The sequence below is a fragment of the Coregonus clupeaformis genome, chromosome 35 (assembly GCF_020615455.1).
Source record: "Coregonus clupeaformis isolate EN_2021a chromosome 35, ASM2061545v1, whole genome shotgun sequence".
Taxonomy (NCBI): Eukaryota; Metazoa; Chordata; class Actinopteri; order Salmoniformes; family Salmonidae; genus Coregonus; species Coregonus clupeaformis.
In genome coordinates, this window is record NC_059226.1 from 21,570,761 (window position 1) to 21,584,822 (window position 14,062).

The 14,062-nt window shown below is 46.3% G+C and overlaps 2 protein-coding genes across 4 annotated transcripts in view; one reads left to right on the plus strand and one right to left on the minus strand.

Moving 5' to 3' along the window:
- Positions 1-504: 504 nt before the first annotated feature.
- LOC121551251 (dnaJ homolog subfamily A member 3, mitochondrial) lies at positions 505-10,407 on the minus strand. 3 transcript variants are annotated; one of them, XM_041863817.2, is made up of 11 exons: positions 10,173-10,407; positions 9,377-9,519; positions 9,168-9,251; positions 8,670-8,882; positions 8,235-8,387; positions 8,007-8,154; positions 6,733-6,926; positions 4,893-5,008; positions 4,663-4,760; positions 4,360-4,492; positions 505-1,278 (listed from the first exon to the last, which is right to left on the minus strand). In XM_041863817.2, exons 1-10 carry the CDS (start codon positions 10,378-10,380, stop codon positions 4,374-4,376), a joined length of 1,476 nt encoding a protein of 491 aa, XP_041719751.1. In that variant the 5' UTR covers positions 10,381-10,407; the 3' UTR covers positions 505-1,278; positions 4,360-4,373. The 3 variants fall into 3 exon arrangements, with proteins under 3 accessions (XP_041719751.1, XP_041719753.1, XP_041719754.1); XM_041863819.2 differs by lacking the exon at positions 4,360-4,492; XM_041863820.2 differs by lacking the exon at positions 4,360-4,492 and having other exon boundaries at positions 505-1,282.
- Positions 10,408-10,562: 155 nt separating this feature from the next.
- Positions 10,563-14,062, plus strand: part of LOC121551778 (coronin-7-like) — a 248,257-nt gene continuing 244,757 nt past the window's right edge. Inside the window, exons 1-2 of the mRNA XM_045210923.1 lie at positions 10,563-10,904; positions 13,559-13,655. Of these exons, the coding sequence (XP_045066858.1) occupies positions 10,845-10,904; positions 13,559-13,655 (157 nt within the window). The 5' untranslated portion in view covers positions 10,563-10,844. The remainder of the gene's footprint in view (positions 10,905-13,558; positions 13,656-14,062) is intronic.

Sequence of the window (14,062 nt, forward strand, 5' to 3'; positions counted from 1 at the left end):
CTTATTGCATCCGAGGCCTTTTAAATAAAATATTGATTTTCTATGCTTTAGGATTCTTATACACTAAGTGTACAAAACATTAGGAATAACTGCTCTTTCCATGACAGACCGACCAGGTGAAAGCTATGATCCCTTATTAATGACACTTAAATCCACTCCAATCAGTGTAGATGAAAGGGAGGTGACAGGTTAAATAAGGATTTTTAAGCCTAGAGACAATTGAGACATGGATTGGTTGTGTGCCATTCAGACGGTGAATGGGCAAGACAAAAGATTTGAGTGCCTTTGAACGGTGTGTGGTGGTAGGTGCCAGGCACACCAGTTTGAGTGTCAAGAACTGCAACACTGCTGGGTTTTTCACGCTCAACAGTTTCCCGTGTAAATCAAGAATGGTCCACCACCCATAGGACATCCAGCCAACTTGACACAACTGTGGGAAGCATTGGAGTCAACATGGGCCAGCATCCCTGTGGAATGCATGACACATTGTAGAGTCCATGCCCAACGAATTGAGGATGTTCTGAGGGCAAAAGTGGATGCAATTCAATATTAGGAAGGTGTTCCTAATGTTTTGTATATCCATGGGTTTTTTGGCAATCACTGGCAACAGTGCATTCCTCAGAGAAGACAGCAGAAAGACCATACTTTGAGTGACTGCTGCTGCTACCACACGGTTAGGAATCTGATGGACAGGAACATTTGGAAAATCTATGGAATACCCTGTGAACGTAGCCGCACCTTTCGCTTTACTTCCGGATCATGTCCCTTAATCTTTTGAATGGACTTCATGATTATATCGGCACATTTGTTAACACACGGTCATTTAAGATATGTATAATTATATTTACGTTTGTGGATTAATTTACTTCTAACCGATGGCTTTTATGAAATATGTGCTTGAAGACCATTGCGCAACATTTTTGCACATTGAACACCATCCAAAAAACTACAAGGCTAAGGGGCAGTCACTTCCTGGTAACTTTCATAGCGTAGGCAGCAGGAGTGAGTTAGGACCACATTCTGTTTGAGTCTGTTTCATTCCATTGTCTTCTACTGCTAGGGAACTGATCAAGGACGAAGGTAGATCTGTGAAGGTAGATCTGGGCTAACCAGACTAGTCCAGTGCCAGAGTAGGATACAGTAGACATCATCCCTCCAACACTCCCCCATATCTGGTCTCTCCTTATGGCCATGTAGCTGTCTTCTTAGGGCATCCTCTCTCTACCTCGGCCACTCGCCTCTCCAATATCTCCTCTCAGTTCCCAGTGGACCTTTTACCTTTCAGTAAATTAAATAAAAAAGACAAAACAGAATTACTGCATGTGTTTGCAAAACAAGCATAGGACAAACTACTGTACCTCCACCCATTGAAATAGAGTCACAGCTGAACATTGATTTGACTGGGGATGTCTTTCTAGTTATTATACACTGCTCAAAAAAATAAAGGGAACACTAAAATAACACATCCTAGATCTGAATGAATGAAATAATCATATTAAATACTTTTTTCTTTACATAGTTGAATGTGCTGACAACAATCACACACAAATTATCAATGGAAATCAAATGTATCAACCCATGGAGGTCTGGATTTGGAGTCACCCTCAAAATTAAAGTGGAAAACCACACTACAGGCTGATCCAACTTTGATGTAATGTCCTTAAAACAAGTCAAAATGAGGCTCAGTAGTGTGTGTGGCCTCCACGTGCCTGTATGACCTCCCTACAACGCCTGGGCATGCTCCTGATGAGGTGGCGGATGGTCTCCTGAGGGATCTCCTCCCAGACCTGGACTAAAGCATCTGCCAACTCCTGGACAGTCTGTGGTGCAACGTGGCGTTGGTGGATGGAGCGAGACATGATGTGCTCAATTGGATTCAGGTCTGGGGAACGGGCGGGCCAGTCCATAGCATCAATGCCTTCCTCTTGCAGGAACTGCTGACACACTCCAGCCACATGAGGTCTAGCATTGTCTTGCATTAGGAGGAACCCAGGGCCAACCGCACCAGCATATGGTCTCACAAGGGGTCTGAGGATCTCATCTCGGTAGCTAATGGCAGTCAGGCTACCTCTGGCGAGCACATGGAGGGCTGTGCGGCCCCCCAAAGAAATGCCACCCCACACCATGACTGACCCACCGCCAAACCGGTCATGCTGGAGGATGTTGCAGGCAGCAGAACGTTCTCCACGGCGTCTCCAGACTCTGTCACGTGCTCAGTGTGAACCTGCTTTCATCTGTGAAGAGCACAGGGCGCCAGTGGCGAATTTGCCAATCTTGGTGTTCTCTGACAAATGCCAAACGTCCTGCACGGTGTTGGGCTGTAAGCACAACCCCCACCTGTGGACGTCGGGCCCTCATACCACCCTCATGGAGTCTGTTTCTGACCGTTTGAGCAGACACATGCACATTTGTGGCCTGCTGGAGGTCATTTTGCAGGGCTCTGGCAGTGTTCCTCCTGCTCCTCCTTGCACAAAGGCGGAGGTAGCAGTCCTGCTGCTGGGTTGTTGCCCTCCTACGGCCTCCTCCACGTCTCCTGATGTACTGGCCTGTCTCCTGGTAGCGCCTCCATGCTCTGGACACTACGCTGACAGACACCGCAAACCTTCTTGCCACAGCTCGCATTGATGTGCCATCCTGGATGAGCTGCACTACCTGAGCCACTTGTGTGGGTTGTAGACTCCGTCTCATGCTACCACTAGAGTGAAAGCACCGCCAGCATTCAAAAGTGACCAAAACATCAGCCAAGAAGCATAGGAACTGAGAAGTGGTCTGTGGTCACCACCTGCAGAACCACTTCTTTATTGGGGGTGTCTTGCTAATTGCCTATAATTTCCACCTTTTGTCTATTCCATTTGCACAACAGCATGTGAAATGTATTGTCAATCAGTGTTGCTTCCTAAGTGGACAGTTTGATTTCACAGAAGTGTGATTGACTTGGAGTTACATTGTGTTGTTTAAGTGTTCCCTTTATTTTTTTGAGCAGTGTATTTCTATGGTTAAACCATCGTGTGTATGCATGTACACTACATGACCAAAAGTATGTGGACACCTGTTCGTGGAACATCTCATCTCAAAATCATGGGCATTAATATGGAGTTGGTCCCCCCCTTTGCTGCTATAACAGCCTCCAGTCTTCTGGGAAAGCTTTCCACTAGATGTTGGAACATTGCTGCGGGGACTTGCTTCCATTCACCCACAAGAGCATTAGTAAGGTTAGCAACTGATGTTGGGCGATTAGGCCTGGCTCGCAGTCGGCGTTCCAATTCATCCCAAAGGTGTTCGATGGGGTTGAGGTCAGGGCTCTGTGCAAGCCAGTCAAGTTCTTCCACAACGATCAACAAACCATTTCTGTATGGACCTCGCTTTGTGCACGGGGGAATTGTCATGCTGAAACAGGACAGGGCCTTCCCCAAACTGTTGCCACAAAGTTGGAAGCACAGAATCATCTAGAATGTAATTGTATGCTGTAGCGTTAAGATTTCCCTTCACTGGAACTAAGGGGTCTAGGCCGAACCATGAAAAACAGCCCCAGACCATTATTCCTCCTCCACCTAACTTTATAGTTGGCACTATGCATTGGGGCAGGTAGCGTTCTCCTGGCATCCGCAAAATCCAGATTCGTCCGTTGGACTGCCAGATGGTGAAGCGTGATTCATCACTCCAGAGAACGTGTTTCCACTGCTCCAGAGTCCAATCGAGGCGAGCTTTACACCACTCCAGCCGACGCTTGGCATTGCGCATGGTGATCTTAGGCTTGTGTGCAGCTGCTCGGCCATGGAAACCCATTTCATGAAGCTCCCGACGAACAGTTATTGTGCTGACGTTGCTTCCAGAGGCAGTTTGGAACTCAGTAGTGAGTGTTGCAACTGAGGACAGACGGTTTTTACGCGCTACGTGCTTCAGCACTCGGTGGTCCCGTTCGGTGAGCTTGTGTGGCCTACCCGTTTGCGGCTGAGCCGTTGTTGCTCCTAGACGTTTTCCACTTCACAATAACAGCACTTACAGTTGACTGGGGCAGCTCTGGCAGGGCAGAAATTTGATAAACTGACTTGTTGGAAAGGTGGCATCCTATGACGGTGCCACGTTGAAAGTCACTGAGCTCTTCAGTAAGGCCATTCTACTGCCAATGTTTGTCTATGGAGATTGCATGGCTGTGGCTGAAATAACCGAATCCACTAATTTGAAGGGGTGTCCACATACTTTTGTATGTATGCATGCACCTTTATACAGATGACAGCCACAAACCAGCTGACTGACAAATGGTGTGCCACGAACCAGTGTGTTCCAGAAACAAACTGTGTATCCCACATATGCATGTCCACAAGTGGCAAAGGAGACATCATGACTAGAGTGTCCTACCTGGTTTGTGACTGTCAGGTAGAGCTAAACCATTTTTTTAACTTGGTGAAGAAGCCCTGCTCCTCCTTGCTCTCTCCTCCCTCCTCTTGCCTGTCCTGACCTGCCCCAGACTGCTTACCACTGCTGCCCCCACCTGGTCAGAAACATGTACTGCGTGAGCCAAGATTTCACTAATTTCACATTATCAGCCTTGATCAGCAGAGCTGGGACCTGAACTAATTGTAAACCAAATGAAGTGGAGCAGGTAAGTGTGCAGTCAGTGTGTAGGAACCTAGCGCAGAAACAGTGTGTGTGCGCCACTACCTGCAGTGGTGCTGGTGACACCATTGACAGTCCCCTCCACTTCAGTCTCGTCCTCTGCGTAGCTCATGAGCAGAGCTTTCTGTCTGTCTGTCAGGGTCCTGCACACACACAAGAGTGGAGATGAGCATCTAACATTTGTCAGTAACTTACTACAGAGATGTTATCTGAAGGTGTATTGTCAGTAACTTACTACAGAGATGTTATCTAAAGGTGTATTGTCAATAGCTTACTTGGGGACTCTGACTTTGACGTGGACGTAGTGATCTCCGTAACCATAGCCACTGATCCGTGCGATGCCCTTCCCAGAGAGGAGGATTCTCTGGTCTGTCTGGATCCCAGCAGGGATCTACAAGAGGATCCACCAATCACAGTTAGTTACTGGCCATCGATCCATCACTCCTATGCATGTACAGTTGAAGTGGGAAGTTTCCATCCACCTTCGCCAAATATATTTAAACTCCGTTGTTCACAATTCCTGACATTTAATCCTAGTAAAAATTCCTTGTTTTAGGTCAGTTAGGAACACCACTTTATTTTAAGAATGTGAAATGTCAGAATAATAGTGGAGAGAATTATTTATTTCAGCTTTTATTTATTTCAACACATTCCCAGTGGGTCAGAAGTTTACATACACTCAATTAGTATTTGGTAGCATTGCCTTTAAATTGTTTAACTTGGGTCAAACGTTTCAGGTAGCCTTCCACAAGCTTCCCACAATAAATTGGGTGAATTTTGGCCCATTCCTCCAGACAGACCGGGTGTAACTGAGTCAGGTTTGTAGGCCTCCTTGCTCGCACACGCCTTCTCAGTTCTGCCCACACATTTTCTATAGGATTGAGGTCAGGGCTTTGTGATGGCCACTCCACTACCTTGACTTTGTTGTCCTTAAGCCATTTTGCCACAACTTTGGAAGTATGCTTGGGGTCATTGTCCATTTGGAAGACCCATTTGCAACCAAGCTTCCTGACTGATGTCTTGAGATGTTGCTTCAATATATCCACATAATTTTCCTTCCTCATGTTGCCATCTATTTTGTGAAGTGCACCAGCCCCTCCTGCAGCAAAGCACCCCCACAGCATGATGCTGCCACCCCCGTGCTTCACAGTTGGGATGGTGTTCTTTGGCTTGCAAGCATCCCACTTTTTCCTCCAAACATAACGATAGTCATTCTGGCCAAACAGTTCTATTTTTGTTTCATCAGACCAGAGGACATTTCTCCAAAAAGTATGATCTTTGTCCCCATGTGCAGTTGCAAACCATCTGGCTTTTTTATGGCGGTTTTAGAGCGGTGGCTTCTTCCTTGCTGAGCAGCCTTTCAGGTTATGTCGATATAGGACTCGTTTTACTGTGGATATAGATACTTTTGTACCGGTTTCCTCCAGCATCTTCACAAGGTCCTTTGCTGTTCTGGGATTGATTTGCACTTTTCGCACCAAAGTACGTTCATCTCTAGGAGACAGAACGCGTCTCCTTCCTGAGCAGTATGACAGCTGCGTGGTCCCGTGGTGTTTATACTTGCGTACTATTGTTTGTACAGATGAACGTGGTACCTTCAGGCGTTTGGAAATTTCTCCCAAGCATGAACCAGACTTGTGGAGGTCTACAATTTTATTTCTGAGGTCTTGGATGATTTCTTTTGAGGCCTTGAAATACATCCACAGGTACACCTCCAATTGAATCAAATGATGACAATTAGCCTATCAGAAGCTTTTAAAGCCATGACATCATTTTCTGGAATCTTCCAAGCTGTTTAAAGGCGCAGTCAACTTAGTGTATGTAAACTTCTGACCCACTGGAATTGTGATACAGTGAATTATAAGTGAAATAATCTGTCTGTAAACAATTGTTGGAAAAATTACTTGTGTCATGTACAAAGTAGATGTCCTAACCGACTTGCCAAAACTATAGTTTGTTAACAAGAAATTTGTGGAGCGGTTGAAAACGAGTTTTAATGACTCCAACCTAAGTGTATGTAAACTTCCGACTTCAACTGTATGTATGTATGTATGTATGCATGTATGTGTGTGTGTGTGTGTCACAGAAAGGTTGGTATGTCTGTGTGTCTCTCACCGAGAGGTTGACTGTCTCGTAGAGGCCCTGTGCCCGGGCCGTGCCCCCCAGTACAGCCTGAGCCACAGAGATCATCACATCAGAGTGGATGTCTGCTCCGTCCCGTCTGAACACTGGGCTCTTCTGGACCCGGAACGTGATGAACACCTCCTTCTTCCCCACAGGCATCCTGACCGTCTGACCGTCCTCAACACCTGCAAAGAGACAACACAGCCAGTTAAGCCGGGCGTGCACTACACGACTTTCAATATCCTAACATCGCTGAGCCTCTCACATTAAACATCTTTCCTACGTAGTGGTGCACACACTACACGATGTGGCACAGACGGGGTCACACACTACAAGATACTTCATACCACCACGCTGTCTCACCCAAAAATGTATGCAATTAGATTGTTAACGTAGCTAGAACAAATCAGCCTCAAACATTTTCAGTCAGACATTCACACCTGCCATAGAGTTGAAATATCTAGCCAACATTTTGAATTTTATAACATTGCTTGTGAACTTCAGAGCTGTAACGATTTGACACTTTGGCTTTGGTTAAAGGCAAGTACAAACGCATACTAGTAGTGGCCATGGCTCCTGCTGGAGAGTCTACACATTCTGGGTGACGCAAAACAACGTCATCATCTCAAGGGCTTCTTCTCTGGCCAGCTCTCATTGGCTATTGCTGATCACCGTTCTCAAAACATGTCGTTGCACATCTAACACACTACAAGAGTATTGCAGATTTTGTGCCGATAAAATCAAACATGTTTGAAAATATCAGGACGTCTGGGACTGCTTAAAGACAGGATCGGTAGCCCTCATATTGAGTCTCTGACCCGCTCACATTAAACGTGCGTAGGTGATGGCCGCGCACCCCGAGTAGTCAACGACATGGGGATTTTGTATCTGATCTCAAAAACGTGTCTGGGACAGCTAAATCAAGGCCAAAATTGTGTAGTGTACACCCGGTTTCAGAGACTGATTCATCCAGCATTATAGTTTTATAGAAGTTTTAAACAGTAGGGACTGCTTCATGCAGCATTTTAGAGTTTTATAGAAGTTTCAAACAGTATAAGATCATTATACAATTGGTCAGTGATCTTATTGAGAAAAGGAAGTGTTCATGTGAGAGATTCAGGATGAAAAGGCTGCTTCTGGGTCTCTGTGTGTGTAAGAAAATGCATACTATTTTTAGATCAAGTATTGTTTTGAAAGATTCTAGGTAAGACTGGGTAGGTATAGGAGTGAGTGAGAGTCAGTGTGTGGGTGTACGTGTGTCTCACCTGCTGGCACAGGCACCGTAACTGTCTTTTTCTGTCTGGTTTGTCCGGTCCCGTGACAGGAGTTACAGGGGGTGGAGATCACAGTGCCTTTCCCACTACAGCGACGGCATGTCGACCGCATCACAAAGGGGCCCGTGTTCACCGTCTCCTGCACAGCGCAAAACACACAAGCACGTGAGACAAGCACGTGAGACACGAACACATCACGTCACACATCATGTCACCTACCATGCCAGAGCCGTTGCAGTAGTGGCAGTGCACAACCTTGGTACCCGGCTCGCTCCCTTTGCCTTCACAGCGCTGGCAGCTGGCCTCAGTGTTGAACGCCATCTCTTTGTTGACCCCCTTGGCAGCTTGGTTGAACGTCAGCTCCATGATAAACTGGGAGGAAAGCAGGGACAAGAGATTAATCTTGGATGTCCTTAACAAAAGGTTTACACTCCTAAAAAAAGAATTACTTCCTGCTTTTACTTCCTGGCATGGGCTCACTCAATATGGCCTCACTGAACATTTACTTGAATGAGGAGTCATAACTTCTGTTTGTGCTGTATAGCCAACTCATATGGTCGTTGTCATGCACAGACAGATCTGGGATTAGGCTAGTCGTAACCCCCTCTTCAAACCCCCTGCTTCTAAAAGCAGTAAGGCGTCCCAACAACGTACCTCCTGGGGCTGATCAAATATGGCGTTGAAGTCACCGAAGCCGCGGCTTCCGGAGAACTCCCCAAAGATCTTGCGGAACAGTTCCTCTGGGTCCACGCTGCTGGTCTGTCCGCTCCAGTACTGCTGGTGTCCACCACCACCCGCCTGGCTGGCATCAAACCCTGCCGCCCCGTACGTGTCATACTGCTTCCTCTTCACCTCGTCACTCAGCACCTGGGGGAGGACAAAGCAGGAAATAAGATGCACAGTCCTCCAGTAAAATCAGGTAGTTCCATCATAAAGTCAAGTGGTTCTGATGTTTTTTTTATTTGATTAACAGACACTTCAAGAGTGACATCAAATAGTACCAAGAAACCAGTTAGGCAAGTAACTAACTAGTGATTCCACATCAGCTACACAAGTCACAGAAATATTGCTATACCTTTCACCGCTATCCCTTTAATCTCATTTTAGTTTCTTAAAGGGGAAGCCGGTTTTGAAGAAGAACTTGAGCCAAACCTCATAAGCTTCAGCCAGCTGAGCAAATTTCTCCTTGGCTTTAGGGTCTTCCTTGTTGGTGTCAGGGTGATACTTCTTGGCCATCTGAAGAGAGACAACAACAAACATTCTCCTTCAACAACTGTGGTGAGTGGTGACAGCAAAGGATCAATACAGTAAGTCAACACTACACAGGAAGTGGTCACACACACACACAGTGACACACACACCTGGTAATATGCTTTCTTGATCTCTTTTTGGGTGGCAGTGCGTGGTACCCCCAGCACTGTGTAGAAGTCCTGTTTGTTGGAGGCCGGGGCACTTGTGTGGAAGGACAGTGTGCAGATGACATGGGGAGATTTGACACCTGGAACTACAAAGAAAGGGCATGTGAGTAGATTACACCTGGCGACATGATTGTGGATTATATATCTATTTTCAAGGTACCTACAGGCCTGTACACTCACACAATTCATCTATAACACTAAGCAGGGCTCTATCGATATATCTGGGGACTCAAACTAAATACATTACAAAGTTAGCTGCTGTCTGTTATGATCAGCTCTTGGGCCAAGAAGTTTCTAGCCAACGCCAGTTGGCATCTGTAACTACCTAATCAGGGACCATGCAGATACAGCTAGTTCAACGCACTGTGTTTGACTGTACAGTAGCCATTCCTGACAGTCCGTTCAAGATCATCAGTGCTGTGACCTGACATGACTTTCCATGCAATGGCTATGCAGCTGCAGGCTAGCTACAGTACCAAACACCCCCAACAATTTGAATGCGTACAAGCTAACTGCTAGCTAGCTATGGGATTACATCCCTCTTCCATGGTATGTCATCATCATCCATGAGCTAACGTTAGTCTGTCTTTCAGTTGCATCGTTAGGAATGTTACCGTGGTGTCAAAAAAACTGATTGCAGACTGTCAGTTGTGTCCAAAAAGGTGCATGGAAACTACGAGAAACGCTAGCATCAAGCTAGCCTAGCTTGCTGGCTAGGCCGTCTAAGTGCACCCCCTACCTGACAGCCCTCTCAATGTCAACGCATTCCCCGTGCCCCCGCGCATTGCATTGCCTCCCGGCCACATCTTCTGTGTTCCTAAAGTCGACAGACTTCTGGCACCTCCATTAGAAGAAGGGGCCAGAGCACAGCAAGCACGACGGTGACCGGAGAACACAGCAACTGTTATCCAGCGTGTGGAGCACCGAGCCGCTGAGGACGCCATCATTACTCCACTGCTGTTACTCAGCGGCGACTGCGCATGTGCAAGTAAAGCGGTGTCACGGACATGCGCAGAAGCGTTGACCGCCAATAAAGATATTTTTGTTTCAAGATTGAAGATTGCCAACTTGAGAGCAAACTAACTTTCACTCTGTTGCAATATCTGCAATATCTGCATCTGGATGAGTATTTAAACATTTGTATCCCATGCAGTCCGCTTCTTACTCACGATTAAACATTTAAAACAGAAATATTTGTATTTTACCGTGGTCAATCACAATTGATGTAGCTAAACAGGGATCTGAGTCGATCGTCGATAGAGTCGTTCACATAGTACAGCGAGTTGTGACAGTGCTGAACTCGAGAACTGTCATCTGAAAAGGAGCGTGCTGCTGAGTGCTCGCGCTTTTAGGAGAGTATCAACAAGACAGAGATACCCGGAAGGCACGAAAGTTAATTTAGGTGACTAGAATGAATCGTTTCAAGACCTCCAAATTCAAAAACACCACCCCGAAGATCGCCAAGAAAGATGTAAGTAATGAGCGTTGAAAGAAAGCCTCGCCAGCATTGGTTCTTAGCAACCGTGAAGAAGACGGAGTGGTGTTTTGGGGAACGTCTGAAAATGTATGGAGGAAATTGAACTTCCTGCATATCTGCAGAAGGCTATTGCATCGCAAGAGTGTGTCGGTAGAGAAACAATTGTCTACGAAAATCAAGAGCAAATCGCGAAGGCTGCTACAGTGTTAACCATGTGGTTATTGTTATCTAGCTAGCTTTCAGCAGTCTATGCAAATTCCACGTTTGACAGTGGTTCGTATTGGGCAGGATTGTCGGATGTTACAGATAGGCTGTGATGCTCATCATCACTGAATGGCCACATTGTTGCGAATTCTTGCTCTCATTGTAACCGGTCACCATTCTACAATGTAGCAGCAATGCTCAGATTTTAGATGTAAAGTGCACTGTACATACAATACGTATCCCTACGCCATTTAACAAAGCTCCTCTCTGTCAACCAATGACTGTAGGCTGTGAATAAGATACACCGTGGTGGTGTCATGCCGTCAGTCCTGGTGTTAGATACCTGGGAGTGCCTCGCATACCGGTTTTAAAAAGCAGGTAGATTGAGTTACACACGTTTGGGCTGTGCTCCAATTTGCACAGACAGCCATTACTACTCTTCCTGTGGATGATTATGTAACCTCCCCACTGCTGTCTTGTGATGACTGGCTGAGACAGTGGAAATGTCTGACATTCTTAATATCAAGTGGATGATTTAGGCATTGTGGAGGATTTCATTTTATAACCTAGTAGATCCTGATGATGCAAGTTGATCTCTGGACTTGCTGTAGCTAAGCCCCTTGATGAAAAATAGTTCTGCCTCGAGGGCTTCTCATGATATCAGCCAGTCACCTCCTACATGCTGTCAGATATAGGCTACCACCTGAACAGCCTTGAGGACTTCTCATGATGCCAGCTAGTCACCTCCTACATGCTGTCAGATGTAGGCTACCACCTGAACAATCCCTCTTATTTAGAACCATGGCTTGCCTTTTTTAGCCTGGGCTTTGTCTCTTTATATGTATATATTTATTCAGGTTTAGCCTGGGCTTTGTCACACATTATTGTGTGGGGGGATAGAGAGAAAGATGAAAATGGGAAATACCCAAGGGCTTGGGCAAGGCTACTGGGGCCGGGGCCTTGGCTGAGGCAGGTCCTGGGACTCAAGTGCAGTCACAGCAGGTCTGAGGACTGGGGATTAGTCCAGTCAGCTGTTCAGTCCTATGCTAAAGCCCCAGAGGCCCTTAGATGTATCTGAAGGTGAAGCCACACACCGCTGCTACCAGGTGCTCAGAGCATGTGTGACACCCAACTGCAGTCTCCTCAGAGCTGTATGTGCATGATGACCTACAGTGGTTAGGCCTACAGTGTAAACTACAGTACACTGCTGCACGGTCAAGCAATAGCTGAAGTTCATGACTGATTTGGCATTGATGAGAGTTAAGTTCCCTTTTATAAAAGGCCTACATCATGAGTGACCCCTCTCTGGCTAAAATACAGCTTGAAAAGGTTGCTCTTATAAATAGGTTATGAAACAGACCATTACTTGGATGATTATTCTCAATGTAGCAAGCTTCCACACAGTCTCACAGTGTGAGTGAGTTTCAGCTGCAGAGTGGATCTCTGATCCTGTTACGAGCACTGCCTCAGAAAAGCAACGCTCAAAGCACCACTTCAAATGGGGAGAGGGAGAGAGCGAAAGCGAGAGTGAGAGAGCTAGAGGGAGAGAGAGGGTTAGAGAGGGAGGGAGAACTCCAAGGACTGAGTGAGTGTGAATGGGCACCTGGTTCTCTTTATGCCTGGCTGCCTATGGAGCAGTAATGTGTGTTTCCTGAGAGAGAGAAACTAGCTGTTTTGCTAGGCTGTCAGACGCTGTCTGGGCTGCAAAGTGCTCTCTGTACCTTCCCTGCTGGTGCTCGCGACTGTGTTCAGGCCTATTGTCTGACATGGTTAGTCCATAACGGTTTTGGCAGCAGTGGTATTCAAACACACAGCCCTCCTGCCTCTGCCCTGTTGTTACTGTTGTGAAAATAGGTTTTAGAATACACATCGCAGGGAGTCGCTTCCACTTCCTTAACATTCTGCTGATACAACAGGCACGGCAGAGGGTGTGTGTATAACAACACGCCCTCTGATACCGTCTTCCTTATTATCACAGTTAGTCTTTAATCTTGGGTGTTTGGAGAAGCATTGTGTGTGTGCTCTGCCTCTGCGTTCAAGGTATCCACAGTTTATTTTGGGATGACTATGAACTGCATTGCACTTCAGCAGTGTGTGTCTGAAAGAGTGTGAGCTGCTGTTCTCTTGTGTGGACTTGTCAAGGGAACGCTTAGGATCCCACTCAGTTGGACAGACTTGCATTTTAAGTGAACAGACAACAACTGAAACATTCTAATGGTTTTCTTGTCATGTATAACAACAATTATGTTTGTCCCTACTCTATTGTATTAGCATAGGTCAGAAATAGCCTACTCATAATGTCCGTTAGACAGTCATCTTTTAGACCACAGTGATCACCTTTGTTTTATCTGATGGCCAGTTCCATCAGTCAGCTTCCTAATGATAGCTCCAGAGTCCCACCACACGTACCCCTAATGCACTGTTAATTACCCCTCTGTGTCCAGGGCTGGATCAGTAATATCCGGGCAGGATCCTTCACCTCTCAGGGGAACCACATCAAATCCAGCCCCAGGCTTGTGGCCTTCAACACTGACCAGGCCGGTAAGGATGAGACTCAGTCGGGACAACTATAGGGCCGACCGGAACCGTACTGTGCTGGCTTGGACATTTTCTTTTCAAAATGTCCGTTCATGCATGGTTCTAGCAACTATGGTGGATATGGTATCCGTTTGGCCCTATAGTGTGATTCAGGCAACAGTGGTATGCGGTTGGGGTTCAACTAAGAATGTTCTGTCTGGTCTCTTATGAGGAGTCATGCTGTCTGTCTCTCTGGTAAGTTTACCTGTCTGTTGAAGCGTGTGTGAGCAGGTATTACCATCACAGAGCAGATATTTCCCATATCTTGAATCTCCATCTGTTTTGTATGAAAGAGAGACTGTATCGATCACACTGTCTGTGTCTCTGTGTGTGTCTCTCTGTGTGTGTTTTTGTGTGTGTGTGTCTCTTTC